The sequence below is a fragment of the Melozone crissalis genome, unplaced genomic scaffold, assembly GCF_028551555.1.
Source record: "Melozone crissalis strain CALT ecotype California unplaced genomic scaffold, PUWL_Pcris_2 ptg000029l_1, whole genome shotgun sequence".
NCBI classification, from domain to species: domain Eukaryota; kingdom Metazoa; phylum Chordata; class Aves; order Passeriformes; family Passerellidae; genus Melozone; species Melozone crissalis.
This window is the reverse complement of record NW_026535807.1, coordinates 12,551,564-12,574,185: the sequence shown is the minus strand read 5'-3', so window position 1 is coordinate 12,574,185 and position 22,622 is coordinate 12,551,564. Positions and strand designations below refer to the sequence as shown.

Genomic DNA, 22,622 nt, shown 5'->3' with positions numbered 1-22,622 from the left:
TCCATTCCTCAGATTCCTAGCTTTGAGTTGTATAACCATGAACTTCATTAATATTCACAATAAGCTTCAAAATCCCTGCTGTTTCAGACATTTACACAATAAGATGGGCTGAAAAATATTTCTACCCAAAAAATCCTCCTCTGACCACAAGTGGTATTAACAATGAAAAGTCCTTTCCAACCAGTAATCAAGTGCATACTTTGACCCCTTAAGGAAGGCAATGCCCATCTATAAACTCACACTAAATACCCAAGTGCTGGCAACTGCCTGCATATTCCACTACAGTGAACCTAAAAGAATTTCAAAGGGCATAAACAAAATATAAGAAAATAAATTTTTTAATAATTTATACCTTAGCCTAATCAATATTTTATTAGGAACATATTTTAATTAGTACAGAGAAGGAAAATGCCATTTCAGAATATCTGTCAGTATATTTTCTCTTATTGTTCTTTTTAGATTCTTGTCATGAATCAAAGTGAAAATGAAGAGCACCATTGTGAAATAACATTGAGTAGCTACTCACAGTTCTAAAATCATGAATACACATTCCCTTCTGTACTGATTATTTTATCAGCTCTATTCTGCTAATTGCAGCATCTGAGTTATTCACATTGCTACAGATGGACAAAAGTTACTTGGAGAAACTATTTCAAGAAAATTTTTTATTCAGAACTATAAACCTCAGAGGAACTGCTCACTATCCTTTTTATCTTCTCTCCATCTCATTAATCTGAAGTAAATTCCTGCAGTATCAGGATAGGAACTAAACTTCAAAAGATCAAAATCTGTAATGTGTTCTCAAAGAACACATTAAGTCAATTAAAATTACCTGGGGTTTTTTTAAGGGAAAAAAGGATCATGCTCACCCATTTATTTCCAATATAACCATGCTATGCCTGTAAATGAGCCACTGTTCATGGCACACAGTGTCCATTTTGTATTGATTATCTATTAAATAATTACATTTGTAAGTAAGTAAAAGTGGCTTATTTTGTGCAACAGGACTTAATATGCATTTCAAAAAATGTCACAGTGATTCAGTTTTTGCAATGCTATAAAAGCAGCATATAAAATGATAAACATTAATGTATTGTATTAGAAGCAGCTAATCCAAAGCAATAAATTAGTTTTCCCTCTTGGCAGGCAACAACCATGGAAATGAATATTGCTGATTAATGTCCTGTATCTTCCCAGCACTTCCCACCTTGTGGCCTTCTGCTGTCCACTGAAACCTTCCACACTTACTCTCCTGTACATTACACATTATTAGAAGCTTCTAATCAAGCCAGATGAGAGACAATTACTATTTACCTAGGAGGAAAAAAGCAAAATCTCTGTTTGAGATATTGTAAAAGGATGATTCCAAGATGAAGAACTACTTTAAATAGTTAAAAACATGTAGAGCACTTCCTGCTCCTATGTATACCAACACATATATAAAATAATTTCAGTTATGCTGTGAGAAAATATCACAAAGAACATGAAGAACAAAAGCCAGCTAAATGTGGGCTGTGATATCAAAGTACAGGTGCTGAAAATATACACTTTCAGACATATAGCAACTTTCAAAAGAAAAACAGGAACATCCAAGTTACTGTCCATAAACTTCCGCATAGATCTCCTTCTTCCAAAAGGTTTAATTTTATCAATTTTCCTGTTGAAACAGATCCTACCATTTCAAACTAATTCGTTTATTTGGCAAATCTATTTTTATTTATAATCCTACTTTCCAGGATGGTTTTAAGCCTTCCCAATCTTGCCATTATTTGGATGCATAACACATCCATCCTTTAGGACACTGATGAAAGCCTCAAGCACAGGACAGATCCATACCAGATCCTGCTGGAAACCTTTCCAATTTCACCATGAATCACTGATAATCACCCTTTGACACAGGCTTCCAATCAAACACTTCTCCATGTAGTAGCAATTTACTGTCATATGCTTCCCACCAACTCACTAAAGGAAAGCTTTTGAGACAAAGTTTTCTTAACATCGATATGTTGTTACTGTTTTTCCATTATGCATAAGATGTGTTTTCCTGTCATCCAAGAAAAATCAGATGTCTTTGACATCATTTTTGATAAATCCATATTGGGTGCTAGCTTAAGTTCCAATTTTCCCATCTCTATATTTAGAAATAGCTGATGATTTTTAAAAGTACAGCTTCAAAATAATTCTTTGGGTTTTGCAATACTTTTTCAGAAACCACTATAAAAATATGAAGCATTTTACTCATTCTCTCATTTCACTTCTTTTTTGGCAGGCAGACTTGTCCTTCTCCAGTCTCCTGGAAGGAGCTCACAAACTTTGTTCAGAGACCCAGGAATCCAGGCAGGGTCACTTCCATCAAGGACAGCCAAGGTGAAAACACTTTTTACTGTTCCAGTGTGAAATAACTCCTTTTTTAAGCAAGTTTTATAAACCAGTAAACCTGGACACCAGGACAGACTGACCACTTTAGGAGAGATGTGATAGAGCACATCACCTTTTTTGTTCTTTAAAATTACAGCTTTTTGATGATTCTAATTTAAATTAGTTTGAAAGAACCGATAGCCTCCTGAATGAGAGTGACAAGCAAGCTGACACAGCCAGCTTGGGCTTCCAAAGCCACTCCTTGAGAAAGGCTCCTCTCCAAATGCTTACAAGAAAAGTAAGCAGCAATTACATAAGAGCATGGGTACTTTTATACACAAATATTTGATTACAAGAGAGGAAAGAGCAGAAACACCTGGTTGACTCCTAAAACCAACAGAAGACCCCTGGAGTTTTGCTGGGACCTGTGGCTGTGCTTTGTGCTGACTGACACTTCCTGAGCAGCCCAAAGAACAGGGTGATCAGTAAGATAACTGATTTTCCTCATGGTGTTTGGTTATTCAGGGCAGTAAAGACAAAATCCAAATGCAAAGAAGAATTTTATAAGACTAAGCAAATAGTCAGAGGCTGGCAGATGAAATTCAAGGAGATAAAAGTGGCACACAAGTTAAAATAATCCTACCTTTAAGCCTAACAAGCTGGGATCTGAACTGGTTAGAATGAATGGTGAGGTATTTTTTAGCTATGATAAATATTTCCATTAAGATACTAGCCTAGTACTCAGTAGCAGCAAAAATAAAGGCATCCAAAACTGGAAAGAACAAACTAATTGCTGGGAATTTCTGTGAGAGAAATACAGAATAAAAGGGCAAACACTACAGCATCAATACCACTCATTTTACACCTTATCAAAAAGATAAGATGTTTTGGTCCCCCTTGCCTGAAAAAAAAAGTCCCCAACATTTAACAGGTCCACAAAACATCACGTTACTGTTTCACAAGGAATTATCACACATGGTAAGATGCTGCTGTCTGGAAAAGAGCTGAGGGAGGGATGTGATGACGGCACTGTAAAGTCCTAAGTGGCACTGAGACTGGCGCCAGACATCAATTCTTTATTGCTTCTTTCACTACAAGGAGCAGGAAATCCTTGCAAAAGCAGCCAAAGTCTGGTGCAAAACCAAATGCAAACAGTGGTTCCTCACAGGTATGTTAGGCTGTAAGAGCCTGTGGACACTGGCATTTTAAACAGGTCCAAAAGAAACTGGCTGAATTTAAAGTTCACTGAGTTATGAAGCACAAAGAAACAGCAGCTGGATCACAAGGAGCACCCTCTGGGGATACCACTGTGTCCTTGGCCTCTCCTGTGAATGTTTGGACACTCGGCAATGGAACAGAGCTACCCAATCTCTGTGCATTATGGAGGGAGGACTCATGTTAAATATACACATAGAGCAAAATACATTGCTTTTGTCAGGCTTGCTGTTACAAGAAATTAAAAGAATTTGTCAAAAAGCTACAACATGAACTCCTGAGTTAGTAGTTTACTTTCCCTCAAGATAAGCAATTATTTTATTATCTATTAAATAGATTTTAGGGGGAAAAACCAAAACAGAATTGTCACTGGTGTGTGACAAAGTCTCTAAACACCAGATTCAAATTCCAAAAGCCAATATAAGATATTAATGTGACATTTCCATAAGAAACACAGAGTCTATTAGGAGAATTCTCCCTTTAAGGTGATACCAACTACCACCATTAAAGTATCTAACCAACAGAGTTTTTCAAAAACAGAACCTCCACCATGCATTATTTTGTTAATATTGGATCTAGCAGCATCCTAGTGCATCCGCTATAAATAATCAGCAACTACTATTGTCAGTCTGGATACAAAAAGTTATACAAGCAGTCATAAATTAATTCACTGCACTGAATTCCTGATGACAACCCAGCCAGTTTCCCACTGAAGTAACTGGTAACAGACTTGCCAGCTCTGTAGATATTTAGGTTCATGACATGCCTAAAGGTGGAAAGTTTGCTGAGAAGCTCTAATTGATCACTAACTTGGAAGTAAATTAAAAATCTCAGTTGTTGCTGCCTGCCAGCAAAGAAGTTTAGATTTGGAATCTGGAAGTGAGAGAAACACAGGACTGTGTTTTTGTCTGGAGAAAGTTAACAGATGGTCTAAAAAGGAGCAGCTTTAAAATAAGACCAGAAGCCAAAAAGTGTGTGGAGAAAGCAAGGATAATTTTTTTTTTATCTATTCTGTGCTGCTGTTTTGTATGCTTTGTATATGTAGCTGTATATTTGATATAGCAAAGACTCAAATTTTGACTTCACAGATTTATCCATCCAGACTAAAATATTTGAATCTTTCTATAACTTCAGGAAAATAATGTTACAATGTGAATAGAAGTATTTGAAACACAAATTTACAAGATACTCATTTACTACAATGCAGGTCTCTGAAATGTTACTGAAAACTTCACTTCATTCTGTAATGCAGAACTACAGAAAGCTGAATATGAGGATTTATCTTCTTTTAACTTTAAAACTGTTAACTCCCTGCACAGCTTAAACAAAATATGCCTCTGGATATTTATTTACACTTTTTCAAAAAGGGCTCATTTACCTCTTCAGAAAATGTTGCCAAGACAACATTTAGACAGTTGCAAAAAAAAACCTAGAGAAAGCTTCAAACATAAAAGAAAGGGTAACAACAATTGTTTTATCCATCTAAAATGTGAAGGGATGCTGCATGAAGGAAATTATAATCTGCATTTGGATTCTTATTAGTGTGCTTTCCTGCAGTTTAGCAGTGAGAAGCAGGTATTCCAAGACATAAAATTATTGTGGAAAATATCAAACTTGTGCCAGCACTGAATACAGTACCAAAAGCAAAACATCAAGTGCTTGGTTGTAAATCAACACAAAGAAACCTTCATAATTACTTACCTGATTTTCTTCATGGGAAACTCTCATCTGTTCTTTAAGAACTGACATTCTGGCTGCTTCTTCTTTCCTCAATACTCTCTCTTTCTTTAGCTCAGGACTCCAGAAAGTTTTGATGCTGTTCATAGAGGACCCCAGCTTGCTGTCCTTAATGTCGAGTTCTTTTCTGAGAAGGTCATTCTCCCTCTGTAGATCCTTCAGCTGAGCCTGCAGATCTAACATGGTGCTATCCCTAACCTGTCTCAGCATGGAAGGAACCTGGTGGTGGTGGTGGTGTGAGGATGCGGTCAGCCCTCCGTGCTGGTCGGCGTAAGAAAGGACATCCGTGTGTGACAGTCCAGCAGAAGCGATGTTGGGGCTGCTCCCCATGGCTGTGACTCGGCCACCATACACAGCTCGATTTGTAGCCCTTCCGAGAGTCATTGTGCCCTTTGGGAAAGTAGTAGAAGCTACACCCTCGTGGTCACTCAGGTACATTGGTCCAGATGTTGCATAGGCTGCGTTAAGGGACTGGATGTTCTCCATGGACAGCGTCTTCCCTGCCCCCCCTCCCCCGCTGCTGGTTCTCCTGTGGCCCAGCCGGGGGGACCTCGGCAGGCGGGGGGACCTGGAGGGACTCCCTTCCAAGTTGCCGATTGTTCTTGCACTCCCATACATTTTTCTTCTACTTTGAGGTACTATTTAGTAAGAAACAAGTAACACTAAAGTTGAATGTTCAATTAAGAATTCCGGCTAGAAATACTGGCAGTTTCACTGCATTCTTCCAGTAGGCAAAATCTGGTTTTCCTCCCAAGACAGACCTGAAAAAAAAATTATAAAATTAAGTTTTCATTTTGGAAAATAAATTTACAAGTAATCACTATATAGCAGAAAAACCAACTTCCCAGAGTTATAACTACAAAAATAAAATCTGCTATACATTTTATATTTAGGATGATTAGTTAAAAATGCCTTTTCAAATTAATTTCAATCAAAATAAAACTCCTCATTTCTTTCTTGCTAGAAAACTCTGAGCTAAAGCTTGTTAAACTAAGTTGAAATGAACAACATGGGCCCAATACAATAACATAGCATACCTTGTCATTTAAATGACTGACAATATGAAATTCATATAAATAAAAATATTTATTATTGGCATAAAGAACTACCCTCTTAAAGCCTCCAGAATTCATTCCCAAGGCACAGAGATATAAAGCAATCTTGTTGATTTACTTTTTCAAGTTTTGGCGTTTTAACATCACTGTCCACATCTGCCCCTCTTTTCAGCTGTCATGCAGCATTCAAAAGATGACCCACAGCTTGTTTCCCCACAAGACCCTGCGCAGCTTTTCTGCTGTCTCAACTTCAACATATTGACCAATTAAAGAAACAAAATCTCCTCTAATTCTCAAGTGCCAGCCATCCTCTGGCCAAGCAACTCATCAATCCTCTGAGAAATCCATCCCTGTATCTTTCTCGTTGCCTAAAACAGTTCCACAGCTCCTTCACAGACAAATCTCTCATGAGACCAGAGCTGAAGATCACTTAACTTCCACTGGCTCCTGGCAGATCCTGAGCAAGAGCAACAACAAATCTTCGGAATTGACAGAATTCACCCCACCCTCTTGCTCACTCAATAAAAAAAACACAAACAAAACAAAACAAACACTCCATAAAAAACATTACACTCTGGTGTGGTGAAAAAGCAATGCTGCTAGCAGAAAATGCCAGTATCAATTTAAATTGCACACAATAAAATATTTTTAGATACAGCAGATATGATACACAGCCAGGTGGTGGGGTTGGATATAAATTTGTTCATCCTCAGAAGCAGAGGTACAGAATATTTTATCTTATATCACATCCATGCTGTTTTTCCTTTTCAGTTTGATAAATCAGTACATTTCTTGCTCAGAGTCAGTTAATAAGTTACTTAGCCTTCTGTTTATGTCTCTGATATGTATTTTTAGGTATTTGTTTTGCCTTTTAGAGCTTCTAACTTGTGGTCTCTCTTTTCTCAACTCGTGTAAATTTTTGGAAGTTCTCATCTCATATCAGAGAACACTTATCTTCTTTAGCACTCCAGTGCTTACCAGTGAGCTCTACTGAAAAAAGGATCCTCATTCCCTATCCAAAGGCAGGCTAATGTCTCCCTGAACTTCTTAAACAATGTTCCAATGCTAATTGAACTTTGTAACTTCCATAAGCTTGGGAAAATTCTGCAAGCAACAGGAAAAGAGAAGCAAAACACCACCAACCAGTGTTATTACCTCCACAGCATTTTCAATTTCTTTTTTTTCCCCTAGAAGTATTCTAATCAAAACAGAGACCTCTGTGCTGTGAACACAAACACACTGATGATACGCTTGATTTTCTGACTTTAACAGGCTACTAAGGACAGCTCACAGACCAAAATCTGAAAACCCTGACTTTGCAAATGAAAATGGAGAAAGCCTAAGAATTCTTGTAGTTTGTTACCTTCTACAACCTGAATTATGCAGACTAGCTTTCCTGCAACCTCAGAAAAAGACAAGCACACAAAAACATGCTTTTTCAATGTGTGTACTTCTTAAAGATAAAACTGAAGCCTTCCTTTATGGCTGGGAAGTCTCAGACACAGTAGAAGCCAGACACCACTGCTTTATGAAAGAGGGGAGAAAAGGCACCTACATCATTTTCTCCTCTTTACTGCTTCTACACGGAGCCTTCCTAGCTTCAGGAAGATTTACTGTGTGTCTCAACACATCAGGAACTGGAGGCATGAAGAAGCAATACCAGCCTCAGGACCTCAACAATTTCCACACAGATCATCATCTACCATCTGGAGAAAAAGAGAGAGGAGAGATCCCATCTTCCCACAGAACCAGCTGACAGAGCCATCCCAGCTGAACTGAGAGTGGACAGGTGAGATATAGACAGCTCTATTTTGAAAGGTAAATTTATTTTATATTGCTATTTTAATTGGACAAGGAGGAAGGAATACTAATACCCTCAAGTAATAATTCTTTAACAAAGCTGTAGGTGTTGCAGTAGCCAGGACAAAGGAGTCTCAAAGGTCATATCCCCCTAAAGCCTCCTCTGAGAAAAAGTCACCCAGCTTCACTCAGTCTGGTAGGGACAGACTGCAGACCCACTACACACATTTTCCTACAAGAGTTGAGTTTTAAAATCCAAATCAGATTACTACCAGAAAAAATCCAGATGCTCACCTGCTTGGCTCAGTATTTTCTTATTTTAAAGAAATTCGTTTGATGTACATGATGTAAAATTAACCATTATAATTATGAGTTTATTATTCTGCATTGCAAACAAAACTGTATTTTATATGGATCCTTTTAGGATCCAGAAAATTAAGCATGCATTCTCAGCTGGGGGCAGGAGGGCAGGCACTAGACACTGCCCCATGTTCTCACCAGCCTTGAAAACCCCAGCAGAACTGATACCATTCATGCCAAAGTGCCCCCAACACCTGTTTGAACTTCAGCTTGCCTCCTTGCCCACATTCCTGCCCCACCTGATCTCCTGCATTCTGCACACAGCAACATCACAGGCTCACGTTACCCACCTGGCTCAAGTCTGACAACTCACTTTAATTGTCTTTTAGCTTCCTATTTTTTGAGAAACCTGGAGGATAGGATTCTGATGTGGATGCTACTAGAAGATCTCACTCAATTTAGTTTCCAAATCCTTACTTCTACATTTAACATAACTACAGAGTTTGCTTGAAATACTGTATCCACAGTACCCCATAAGCTCTGATTTTCACTGGTTACACACTCTTACATGCTGAGAGATGATTTAGGCTTTTAGTGTCCCCTCCTGAGGCCTGAATCACCTAGTCAGCAGGAAGTTTGGGTATCAGCCAAATACTTAATAGCTTTGCACAACTACTTGCCAATGTTAACACTGAGCCAAGAGCTCAAACATTTGTAAAAGTACCAAAACCTTTAAGGAAACCTCTTCTGTAGACTTAATGTCCCCAAACAATATATGGTGACAGTTAAATGCAGAAATTATCAATCTGATTCCAAACTGTCTAAAACTGTTTAGTACAATACAATTCCCCACATATAAACCAAAACAAGCAAAATAGGAAAGAAAAAAAAATAAAAAAGGTGATGAAGAACACAATGCTCATATTTTCTCTGCCAGGACTGCACTTTGAGGCACCACAAAAGGAAAGAGATTGACAGAAAAAAATCTGTTCCATAAAAACATGTCCTAGCAAACAATGATTTCTTTATTTTGATAACGTCTTTTAAATACTCTCATTTGAAACACAACCTCTCCGTACACAGAAGACCAGGAGCACATGTGTATTAGAAGTAGTGACTAGGAGCCAGAAATATTTCTAGCACTTTCTTTTGGTTACCTATGTTTTCTACTGCTTTCATAGTCACACAATACATTCTCACAGCAGAGAATATTCTTTTCTTCACACGTTCTTTACTATCAGTGCTGATGTAAAGGGAAAAAAAATGCAGCAAGCTGATATAAACTAGATACAAAAAACTCCAATCTGTTGTAGAGGAGCCTGCCTTTCTTCATTAATCTGAGTGGGCAGCCTGGCATGTTTTCTTTTAATAAGGTAAAGGAAAAAAAGATAAATACAATGCTCTTTATATGGTGTTAGTACAAGACCAGCATTGTTTCTATTAAAAGGACAAAGTACTCTCTTTTCCTGCTTACCAGGCTGACCAAGTAGCTTCTTCTCCCCCACCTTTTTTAATACAAAAAAGAAAATAATCCACTTCTTCCTGCTACTCTACTATTCCTTACAAGTTTGAAAAACAGAGCATATATGACAACTTCAAAAGCAACATTTTCATTTAAGTTCCTTACAGTGTCCTGAATCTGCATTTCTTATGTAAATTTAAGTTTTACTACAGTCTGCACACTACATTTCTTTTTATTAGTTAACAGACATTAATTTCTGCCCTCCCTTGTAGCTTGTTGTAAAATTACACATATGTATCTGTAAATAAAGTCAGTTCCAAAGCCTGTTTTAATCTTGTGAGCTGCTCATGTCCCTGAACTCCCATCAGTGCTACATGGAAGAACTGGCATTTATCACCTCCCAGGACCAGGGCACATCAGGCCTTTCCCTCTCACACAGAAGAAAATAAGAAGGCAAAAGCAGGAGTGGCTGCTTAATATGGCTCTAATGACATATATGGAAAATAAAGTTGTCAGGCATTCTAAAGCTGTCAGGTGCAGTGACAGCAATGAATACTTGTCATGCAATCAGAGAACTGCACCAATTGAAATATTTGCTCAAAAATGCCACATAAAAAATCTTGAAAAGCAAGCAGCTCTGACACCATTATCAGGACTGTCAATTATATTACTCTCAAATATACTTAAGTGAAGGGTCAACAATTAATTTTTAACTCTTTTATACAAGTTTCATGGGTTTAAAACAAGCCTAGTGTTTAAGAAAGGTGCACTTCTTTCCAAGCATTTTACTCTTTATTATAATGTTTGAGACATTGTAATTGTTTTAAAACATAATAGTTAGAAGTAGGCATTAAATAATATAAATAATATCTAAACTCCACCAGTTGACACCTCCATTATTTTATAACTTTTCTCTGTTGCTCAAACTCCAATTCTTAATGTTTTATCTCTAACACTTCCATTAAAACAATTATTTCCTACAGTCTTGCATGTGACAAGCATCCTGGGGTTTCTAAGACACCTAAGGAAGGTGAGAAATTTCAAATTATTTTCATTTTATTTTTCTGATGTTTTGTAAAATACTAAAGACCTGAAAATGGAACATGAAAAAAAAGGCTTCTACAGCCAAGCAAAGGCAGAAGCATCACATCTAATTTTAATTGTTATGCCAGAGAACACACTGTATCTTTATAAAAAGCTATAGGGCAGCCAATCTGCCAAGTCTGGGCAAACACAACCACGTACAGTCTGTAAAAGTTACCTGCCAGTGCTGAGCCTTTCTTACTCTCCAGTCCCTTCTGATTTAACAGCCACCCCCAGGTGCAGGGATATTTAGGGTTACCCTTTGTTTACACTACAAAGCACTAAGAGTGGTGTGAAGAGTTCCAGAGGTGCAGGGTAAAGCACCTCAGCTGGAACTGGCTGAAGCTCCCAGTCCCACACTCTCCATGTCATTGTTTTGCTGCCCATCTGCTCTCTGCAGCTCCTAACACTGGGATTCTATTTTTTATTGATGGGTGGGAGGGTGATGGTGTGAATCACAAGCAACAAGGGACAGAAACACATAAATTCAAAAACACTGCTTGTTCCTGCTCAGTTTTTTGGTTCTCAGCTTCCCCACACCATAATGACCTTCCTAGGACACATATTTCTAAGGACCTGGCAAGCTTTTGGTTTTCCAGAGAAATATTTCCTAGCATTTCAATCCTTGCAGGTGTCTTGTATGCTAAATTCTGCATCCTAGTCTGTATTCATCATGCCTTCCATCCTGCAATTGTTACTCACTTGCCTTTTATTCCCTTCTCAATAAGAATTCTCATTTATCAATGCAAGCCTGCATTTATAAGCTCCAGTATTTTGTGGAAGATTATTCTAAGGCACTTGGTAAATCAGGCAAACAGTACGTTTCATTTAATAACTATTAAAGAAAAACAACAACAATCATATGTCTTGAATTCTTACTAAAATAGTCTCCTTTGGGGAAAAAATAATAGCATGTAAAAGTACACAACATTCTTCAAGATTACTTGAAAGTTATGCCTAATTATTAGCACAGTTATGCTTTGCTTTTGCCAGCATTTACCTAACTTGAATGACTAAATAACTTGCAGAAACACAGTTATAGACTGAATTATCTTTTGAGAAGGCAGAGCTTAAAAATAAGCATGATTTAATAAAACCTAGAAGTTTACCAGGAAAAGTCTGAAAGACCAGACTTGTTCTGTCATTTCTATGCCGCCAATATTTATACAAATTCTTTGAAACCAAAGGCTGCTCAGCTGGTAATATATATATATTAAATGCATAATAAAGACTACAATCCTTTTAGTAAAATAACCTAAGAACTGAAAATAGTGTCAAAGGAAATTGACCGAGTTTATAGTTTGACCTGTAAATTTGTCTATTTCCACAATAAGTATGCTTAAAAATAGTCTGTCATTTACAATTATGTCATACTTTTAAGATGCATTTATAACTCCTAATGGTTTAGAAACCAACAGAGATACTCCCACACAGTGGAGTACTTTCAATTTAATTCAATAAGGCTACTCCCATGCATGTTACTAAACACAGGCTTACACATTTGCAAGACAAAGCTATATTTTTCCTTTTTTGCTACAAAGCTTCCATTCTCTGTAAAAAGGCAACAAAATGGTCACAGGATCAGCTGTTAAGACTACCTAGGCAGCCTCCAGCAGTTTCTTAGAATACTTAAATACTGGGATATTTAGCAAGCCTAAATATCCATTCTGCAGTTTACATTTATTTGATTCTGGAATAGCAGTATGCCTACTCAAACTGCAAAACAAGAAGCATATTTGTGCATTCAGCTTGCTTTGAAACCACCACAATGTAAAAACCTGTAGAACATCCCTCCTCTGTTGTCTCTGCCCAGCTACAAGAGCATGCACATTTCAGTACCATGCCAAAGAAAAACTGGCTGTGCTTCAGCCACATCAGATCAAAGCTGTCCAAGGAACTCACAGGCTCTGCAAGCAATGCAAGTGATTTAGCAGATTAGCTTTCAATTCATCATAGAATCAGCATCCTGGAACCATTAGAAGACCTTGCACTTCAGGAATTGCCTTTTTATTTATTTATTTGCCAAAAGAGTGGAAGAGTTCCCCAAGCACTCAGTGGCTGGCTCATAATTTCACAGCATGGCCCAATCTGCCCCCTTTGGGCTCACACTCAGCTAAGCACAATCACACCAGTTCACAAGTGCAATTTCTAAGTCCTCACAGGCATCTGTGAGAACTTAGAACATTTGAAGCTGATGACAGATGTTATTGTAACTGTTTCCTTAAGGAAAAACAAATGGCTTGAGCAGATTTCAAATGAGGTCTATAAATGAAAGCTGAGGTACATCATGACTGCCAAGACTCAGCCATCAAAAATAAACTTGCTGTACACAGCAAACTGTCTTCCAGAGGAGCACCTGAGAGTACCCATTTCTTCCACTATTATTGGACATAGGTAAACAAAAGGAACTGTGCTTTATTTACCAGGTCATATTTGTCCACTAATCTGAATTGTTCAAAGAACATAAGTGGTAAGAAATGCATTTCAGCAATATATTTTGAGGAAAAGAATGCACTGCAGAAAGCTGTTTAAGTAAAAGCCTCACCATCATAGAAATAACACAGACCTGTGCTGTTTTAGAAATTAAATAATTCAGACACTGCATGTGCCAAGAGATAATGAAACATATATCTGAGCAGATTACCAGTAAATTAATTTTACCGACCATGAAAAGTGTTTAGATAACACTGAAAACTGAAGGGACAGCAGTAAAATTTCCAACAGGCCTCAACTCATATTTGACAAAGAAAAATCAGTTCCTGAGAATTCAAGTACTGTGGCCTCCAAGTCCTGCAATGAAGCAATCCAAACATATCAAACAGTGTAACCACAAGTACAGACATACTAAACCTCCATGAGGCATTGGAATGAAGGGACCAAAATGTGCTCTGTAAACCTCTCAATGTATGGAGAAGATTATGTCCCATTAGTCAGCATCCCAAGTGATCTGAGTTGTTCACTTGGAGGGAAACTGCCCCACACATTACCAATGCTCTGTGCAAAATTCAGAAATGGCAGAGATTTGTTACATTGCTTTCACTGACTTCAAAATAAATTGCACATTATATCCAACTAAGCAATCACTACAGACAATGCTTTCTCCAGTGCTTCCCACCCCAACTCCACAGCACTTCCTGAAACTACAGCACATCATTCCCACACAAACCTATACAATATATATTTATATATATACACACCACTTCCATCAATCCTTTTATGCCATTCAATGTCCCATGTAATTTCTCACATAATGAGAGTTTAGCATTAAATCACTTGAAAATCTCCCAATTTTCCATTTTTGCAGAATTTGGCTGCTAGATTCTACATCTGCACTGTGACTTCAGAGCAATAGGATAATGAGCAGGACAAACAGTAGGAATTATTTAAAAAAAAAAAAAACCCAAACAGTATTTGCTGCAAGTGGTGTATTCTAACCAAATAAAAAGTACATTGATCATTAAAGAACTAGCCTGAAACATTTCCAGTGAATGCCAGTCTGCAAGACTCTCTTAGAATGAGTTTTTAAGATAATCAAGAAAGCAAATATCACCTTTCAAAAACCTAATCTTAAAATTCACAGAAATGCTCCGGCTTTGCTAAACATCTAAAATGTTAAAGACTCCCACACATCCAATCACAACTTGAAACTGACATACACCTCAAACTCTTAGACACACTTGTCTGCTTTCCTAAAAGCACAGAAATTCCAGCTCTACACATCTCCCTCATTATTCTCATTTTAAAGTATAGGGACAGCACATCACTTGCCCATTGCAAAGTCTAAATTTCTAATGTTATAAAGGAATTCCAAGTTTTTACTTTATTTACTTTTTCCAAGTAAACAGAAATGCTGTAGCAGTAATGGAGCCTTATCCAGAGAAGTGCTAAAATATCTTAGCTCCTCCTCTCTCCTTTGGCAGAGCTCAGCACCTGACAGACTGTCCCTGAAAGGAGATGTGGTTCCCAGTTGTTGCCATTACCCCAAAACAAATCCTGGCTACTTAAGATATTCCTAAGCTGGGAATCTAAAAGCCACCATCACTAATCAATCATAAAAATCCCTGAAATCAACTGCCAAGAAAGCAACAACAAAATTTAAATTCCACAATGCTAATGCATCAGACACCCATATTTTGACATACAAACACTGGATATCCATGCTTAGAAAAGTCCTTGGACCTCCACAAGGAGTCAACTGCTGCTTTCCAAGGAAACAGGTTGGGGATTTGTTTGCATCTTACATCCAAGCAGTAACAAACCAACAACAGTCAATTTCACTTCATTTCAGAAAAACTGTAAGAGATGGTTTCTTTCTATAAACTACTTTACATCTTTAAAAGTGGAATAAAACCAAAATACTCCAGAACATTTAACTGATGTTTATGCTGATATGCCTTTGTATTTTCTTAGTGTCAAAGTGTCACTCAGAAGAAGCAGCGCTACACAGTTCATTTTCAGAATTTAGTTTCAACTATGACCCTGAAAAAGAACTTACAAAGTCATTTTACTTTCAAATAGCTCCTACCCTTTTGCCAGCACTTAACAGAAAATGTAAGCTAGTCTTAGTGTTGCAAAATATAAGTAAATTGAGGCAAGCTCATCATTCCTAAATAGATATGAGATCATTCAAAAACTAAGACTTAAATCACAAAAATATTTTAACACAATCCTAAACCAAACAAATAAAATATCATAGATAAGAAGGGTCACATAATAATTAAAAAAAAAAAATCAGTATCAGAGTAACATTTCCTAGGTGGATCTAACTAAGATCCTCCACATATATATCTCCCAAGCATTAAAAACTAAATTAAACAGATGAAAACAAATGCATCATAGTGGATAAAAATATAATAAACACTAAGAGATACAGGTGGGGGAACATATGGGGTCTTTGGAAGCAATACACAGGCTGGTTGCCTCACCCTCTTTGAGGGGTGAACAACCCACTCTTTTTTCTTAGTCATCCTTCAAAGGTCAGTAACAATCATCTTTCTAAAGCAAAAGGAAAAATATCACCTTGAGCATGCTTACACAAAAACACATGCTGAATAAATAATTCTCTAAGTATCACATATATTTGGCATTCTAAAATGGTTGTATGTGTTCTTTTGGTATTTGGCTGCTAAGGATAAGGCCCACAGCTTTCTACAGCCTTCAGAGCAGGCAAGGAACAGCAGGAGGGACTGGCATGGATGCTGGATCTCACACTACCATCCACCACAATTTGACTAGCAGTAGATTAGGAGGAGTTGAAGAAGCACCCACAGGATAAGAGGCCACGAGATGGGTCTCGTCCAAATGCTGGCAAACCTCAAGAGCAAGGCTAATGAGTATAATAAGGCATCCAAACACTAACCAAGAAATTTCTCAATTCCAAATTTGAAGATCTACCCCACCCTGGGTGTGCTCATAAACACAGTGTGGGGTTTCTCCATAGTACAGAGATGTAATTTCAACCTGAGCTGGACAGCCATGAACCCCAGGGACTGCCCTTATCTCAACGAGCCTATGGAAGAAATTATGTTCCCTTCACTCACTGGACAAAAAGCCTCTCCTTCCTCCCAGATTCCTCTAGGAAAAGTGAAAATGCTAACTCACCTTGATTCCTTTGAAAGCCATTTTACACAGAGCTTTAAAACAAAAATAACAGCAGCAAAAATGCTTCCTTTAAGGCACTGAGGAGATGTGGAGGCACTTTCACACACAGCCCTTAACACAGTCACCCACGAAGCCAAGGCTTGGACTGCAAGTTTCTTCCATCAAGAAACTAAGAAATCTTTTCCCACAGAAACATATTTCTTAAGGGACCTGGACATACCATTATACACTCTGTGTGCAGAAACAGACCCTTTAAAAAAAAAAAATGGGGGGGGGGGGGGGGGCCCTTTTCCTCCTTCTGCTGGGGGAATGCACTGCTCCAGCACACGGACCGTGAGGGGACTGCGGCTGAGGGGTTTTATGGCCGGTGTTTGCTTCACCTGGGCTGTGGGAGCGTTCGCCATCCCCCGCCCTTCCACGGGGACAGTCCGAGGAAATCTCCTGGCACAGGGACTGGTTTGAGGTCCCGGTGGGGACGGGCAGCCCTGACACGGCCGCTGCGCGGAGCCAGGCCGGGCAGGCGGCCGGGCTCCCTCAGCCCCGCTGCCGAGCAGGAGGCTGGGAGGGCAGTGCCCGATGTTCCCCCCGCACCGGGCTGGGGAAGGGCCGCAGGAGGGCTCTGCCCGCGCCCCCATCCAGGCTGTGGAGCTCTGCCATTCCCGGGGGAGGGAGAAACGGAGGAAGGGAGGAGGGCGGCAGCGCATCCCCAGCATCTCCCCTCAGGGCAGGGCGGCGGGGCTGACACGGGGAATCCGCTCCGTCCTCCGCTTGGCGACGGGGAAACCAAGTGCCAGGGGCGAGGCGACTTGATGGAGAGGAACGTCCCTCCCTTCCCCGCCCCCCGAGGAGGGGGAGCCGGAGCGGGGCCTGCGCCCGGCGCGGCTGCCGGGAAGGGGCCGCGTTCGAGGCGGCCGCCCTGAACACGCACGTGGGGCTGGAGGGCCAGGGATGGGAATAAAAACAAATCCCGAACGACAACAGCTAAGTGAAAGCACTGATTTAGAAAGCCGACCAGAAAACTAACCCTGGCAAGTAGGATTCGCCCTCCCCTTGGCTGCACTTATTGGCCGCGCTCGTGTGCAACGAGCTCGTGTCTGCCAATGCCACTGGTCGGCCCGCGTGTCCATCACCACGGGAAGAGCAATTCGCCGCTAAGGGAATAGATTCCCATCCATCCATCCATCCATCACAAGGCTTAGCAGGTAGCCGCCTAGAAATCAATCACACACAAAAAAAAAAAAAAAAATCCTTCTCCATCAAATTACTACTGTAGTGCTCCCAGGAAAATATCTATTGTATCCTTGGGGAACATAGGCGTGGACTTCATCACATTCATCACTTATCCAGCCTAAAATGATCTTTTCTTAAAAAAAAATAAATAAACCCCAGCATCATAAATGAGGGACCCCAGTAAGTATTCATTAATTATATAACTGAAAAATAATACCCTGTTAGCGTCTGTTTCCATTTGCCAGCCACTAGAAGGGAACAGAAATCTTTCACCGTTTTTCCTGACACGGTTTTTAAAACACCAAACATTATCCATTATTTAAGTATAAAGCTAGGAATTTCCAAAACCCATCAATTCTATTCCAGAAAACTTTAACAACAACAACAATATTTTTAAACACTAGGCACCAAAAAAAAATTTAAAAAACATATTAAAAAATAGAGTCCTATGGCTGCTTTTAATAGAAATTGCAAGAGAGGTTTCTGGTTGACGATTCGGTAGGGAGAGGCACTCTGTTACCAGAATAAGATGTGCACTTGGTCCCATTTATTACAATGTATTTCCAAGGCAATATAAAAAGCCTATTCTGCAAATTCATCTCCAGATTCAGCTACCAGACAGTTGTGAAAAGCAATAGGAGCATTTCCTTAATCACAGTAAATTTACAGTCATGCATCCCAGCCATATTCTTGTTCGAGCTTCTCACCTTTCAAATCATTGCATCTGCCTTCCGTCCTCACATGGATTTTACAACATCACGTTTAGCTGGCATCCCATTTGCGCGGAGGAGGGAGGCGGCAGGGCGAGCCGGAGCCGCGCAATGCCTGCCAGGGGCTGCCGAGGAGGAACCTGCTGCGGCCGGGGGAGGCTCGTGTGCCCCTGTCCCTCGTCGTTCCGTCCCTCAGCGAGTCTCCCTCAGTCAGCTGCGAGCCCGGCTGTCTGGGCTGCCAGTCCCTGACTCAACATTCCCAGCATTCCCGAGGAGCCGGGGCTCCAGCGGCGCGGCGCGGAGCCGCCGGGGGCAGCAGCAGCAGCAGCAGCGGCGGCAGCACACGCACCGCAGCCCGTGATCTCTGCGAGCGGCCGGCCCTGGCCATTCATCGCCAGCCCGCGGGTTCCAGTCCCCACCCAGCCAGCGGCTGCGAGCGTCTTACTCATTGGGAAACAGCCTAAAAATACACCTAGGTCTGCGTAAAACTGCAGAGGATAAATTGCTTTCTCGCCCCTGTTCACCGAAGGCCAGAAATGTTCAAAGGCAGGTGCTTCAGAGCATGATGTCTAAAAAGCCATTGCTATATGCGCGTATTTACATAAACAGAATGAACACAGAAACCTGAATCTGTGTTTGGGCTTAAGTGTCAAAGAAATTAAGATGACATCCATATTTATTTGTGTTTATTTTTCAAAAAACAGTATGCGGGGGGGGGGGACCACAGGATAAGCTGCTACACAAAGCCTGAAAGCTTTTTCCATAAGAAAACTGCAAACTGCATTAAAAATTATTCCTGAGATTTTATTGCTTTTTATTAACAGGAGTGAAAGAAACTTCTCTAAACATCACCAGCATCCTAAGAACAGAGGGTTTGTTCCTTTTCTATTTTTCCCTCTTCTCAATTCTTTTTAGTTTAATCAATTTACATACAATTATAAGTGATCACCTTTGGTCTTTAGCATCAATGCACCTTCATACCTTACCCTAGACAAAATTTCATCAGTCTCCTCCTGATCTCATTGCCATAACAATGATTTTAAGAACAATTTCGGATTTGTAGTTGCTTTAATATAATCTCTATTTTATTTCTCTCTTGCCCACATAGGCATCTATAAATGCCACTATTAAACAGCATTGAGAACAACAGCTTTTATGGAATTACTGTTTAAAAATATGTCAAATCAAATTGATTTCAACCAATTGTATTTAAAATTAGTGTAACACTTTATTGCAGTATCTGAATTATCCAAAGCCAGCTGAAATAATTGGCTGTCATAGGTATTTATTTGGAGATGCTAGAATGTCACTCCCAGCAGGAGCATAGCAGGTTTGAATTTCCCTAAGAAAGGGATACAATCTTACAGTACCCACCTACTTTAGCTATAATTGCAATAGAGGGCAAATACTTTTTCTGAGTTCAAAGTAATGGAATAACCATGATTAAAATGCAGACTTATTTGAAGACATTTCTGTTCAAGTTGTTTCAAAACCATGAAAAATACAGACAGAGAAAATCTATTCCTGAAGAAATTAACAAGAAGGGACATGGTTTTGTATACAAATAATTTCACTTGATCTGAAAAGCAAAGTAGTCCTCAAGAGTTAGCAAGTCTGCATCTGTAAGAAAACGGATAAGCACTATAAAATGTGGGTCACTACACTGTATGCTTCAGAGCACAAGAAGTGTCCATTTTCAGCTTAGCCCTTAATTTGGATTCAGTGTGAAATAAGAACCTCTTCTAGACCTGTCTCAATATTGCTACATCCAATTCTGTCTCAGTATTGTTAATGATGACAGGACTTTTGTTCTAAGAGGTGTCAGCTGCTGACAGTTTTTTAAACAACATGTCACACCATTCCTGTCTATATGAAAAGACAAGGAACATCAGGTTCTGCCTTATCTTTTTTGTGACTCATTCACTGGCAAAGACTGAGGGCCTTGTGATAGCCAGCAAAAGCCAGAAGTGTCCTGACAGAGGACCAGTAGCCTAAGAATCTTCTTTCCAAGGAATAATCACTGTGGGAAGACAGAGAACTGCCATAAGGCTGCAAAAACACTGCAATGAATTGAGCTTGCTGTCATTGAATGAACTTTATAGCAGAGTTCATCACAGCCCATCCCAGAGCTGCAGACCCTCTGCAGGGGACTGGCAGCACTCTATTCTGTGCCAAAGAACAGAATATACCCACCATGGATAAGACCATTGCAGATCTTAGTGTGAAAAAAATATTTTGCCAAATTGTACTCAAAAAGACTTGTTAGAAAAATGTGCAGTTTAAGAGAAGGAGGGGAAAAGTAATCAGAATTTTACAGCTAATCTACTTATTGTATTAGTAGAAACAACATCCATGCAAAGAACCTCAGGGTCACATAATCCAAACCCTTCAATAATATTCATTCCTTATGTTCAAGACCATGCTGGAATCCAAATCCAAAGGGTAGGATAATAACAATTGTGTCCTTAAGGCTGAATTCTTTGCAGCTGATGAAAGTTCTCATTTCAGTCTAATCACAGGACCATCTGTGTTGTCCTCAGTGCCATGATGCAGGTGGGTGCCATTACGCACAAAAAAAAGCCAGATCATCTAAGTAAACTACCACTTTTTTCTTTTTTATTTATTGTAAGAAGTTCCCATTAACTACGAGATATATCTTTCAGCCAACTGTTAGAGGAAAGCAGTCTGTTGTAAAACTTAAACCACTATTTATAATATAAAATGCCATGTGATGCAGCATCTAATGTTTGCACTTGTCAACAGTTTCTATCTTCAAATAGATTTTTGGCTAGCAGACTTCAGTTTATTTGTTTTCTACCTTAAAAACGCAGTATATTCACAGTTCTTTCTGCTTTCACGTCAGGAGCTGCGGAAACCCCACTGAAATTAATAGTGATTTGTTTGGTTTTTTTAAATTTCAATTAGCCCACATTAAGGCCCTAACCAAGTAAAGTAAATATGAAATACAGATTTTCAAGTCTCTTCCTTAATCTACACTATACTTATTTTGGAAGCAGAAGAGTATAAAACATGCTTATTACAACTATCCTATTTACTTATTCTAAGTATAAATAGTTCAAAATAACATATAATGTAGAATGTTACTTACTCTCTTCAATTCCCATGCATCCCTTCATCCTTCCCAATTCTTTCTCCTCACCTGTGGTACTCAGACTTTAGCAGCAGCCAGCTCCCTTTCACGTTTTGGTGAAGATGGATGTTATTTAGTGCTTCATTTCTTTAAAAACAGAAATACAAATAGAAGCTTGGTCCCTGCTGCATAATTCCTAGCAAGCAGCTGCAGGTGTGTGCTTTAAAAACCCAGGAAAATCTATTTCAGCTTTAGTCATTGAACCTGTGAATAGCCCCACCCTATTCCTCTGCGCTTCCCTAACTTGATTTAGACTGAAATTTACAGAACTAAAAAAACAAAAAAATATTGCCTTTACCATGACGTGGTGATCAGATTTCAAGTAAGCACTTGACCCAAAATAAACAAAAAGCCCCAAACAAACAAAGAGATGGAATTAAAATACAATTTCCTGTTGATTTCAGAATGAGGCCCTATCAGTCAAGTCCACAGAAAAGGTACATTCATCAGTCATTAACTATGAACTGTTCTTTCCTATCAGTTTCTATACTCACCTACAGACACCTGTCAAACTGAATTACAAAATAGTTTCCACTACACGTTAAGCTTATGTTTTGCTTTCCTCATGACATATCACCCAAGACTGCTAGAGTGGTTTTAAAAATTATTAGTATAATTTATTCATTATTAATTGACATGATCACATGCTTTCCAAAGGATGTGAAAAATGTTACTTGAATATACCTGAACACACAAGAGGCCATTGAGGAATTCTTTATAATGTATTATAATGCAAAAACAAACAAGGAAAATATACTCATTTGTAATTACATAATTCAGCAGTTTATTGTGTACTGCACAGCCTATATCTATTCAGGATAGAAGTAGAGCTACTCTGGCAGATACCCTTAACATCATAGTTAGAAATACAGCAAAAACACTAAAATAATTTAATAGTAAAAACACCCATCTCACAGAAG

At 39.1% G+C, this 22,622-nt stretch overlaps 1 protein-coding gene across 12 annotated transcripts in view; it reads right to left on the bottom strand.

Annotated features, from left to right (window-relative positions):
• The window catches only part of ERC2 (ELKS/RAB6-interacting/CAST family member 2), a 404,850-nt gene extending 386,135 nt beyond the window's left edge, over positions 1–18,715 (bottom strand). For 11 of the 12 annotated variants that reach the window (XR_008483246.1, XR_008483248.1, XR_008483249.1 and 8 more), the window contains exons 1-2: positions 18,549–18,715; positions 5,275–6,071 (exon numbers count right to left, since the gene is read on the bottom strand). Coding sequence is in view for 1 of the 12 variants with exons in the window: in XM_054280975.1 (XP_054136950.1) it covers positions 5,275–5,928 (654 nt within the window). In the remaining 11 variants the exon portion in view is untranslated. Of the gene's footprint in view, positions 1–5,274; positions 6,072–17,635; positions 17,822–18,548 lie in introns of all 12 variants that reach the window. The other variant, XR_008483247.1, reaches the window with a different exon arrangement.
• Between the last annotated feature and the right edge of the window lie 3,907 nt (positions 18,716–22,622).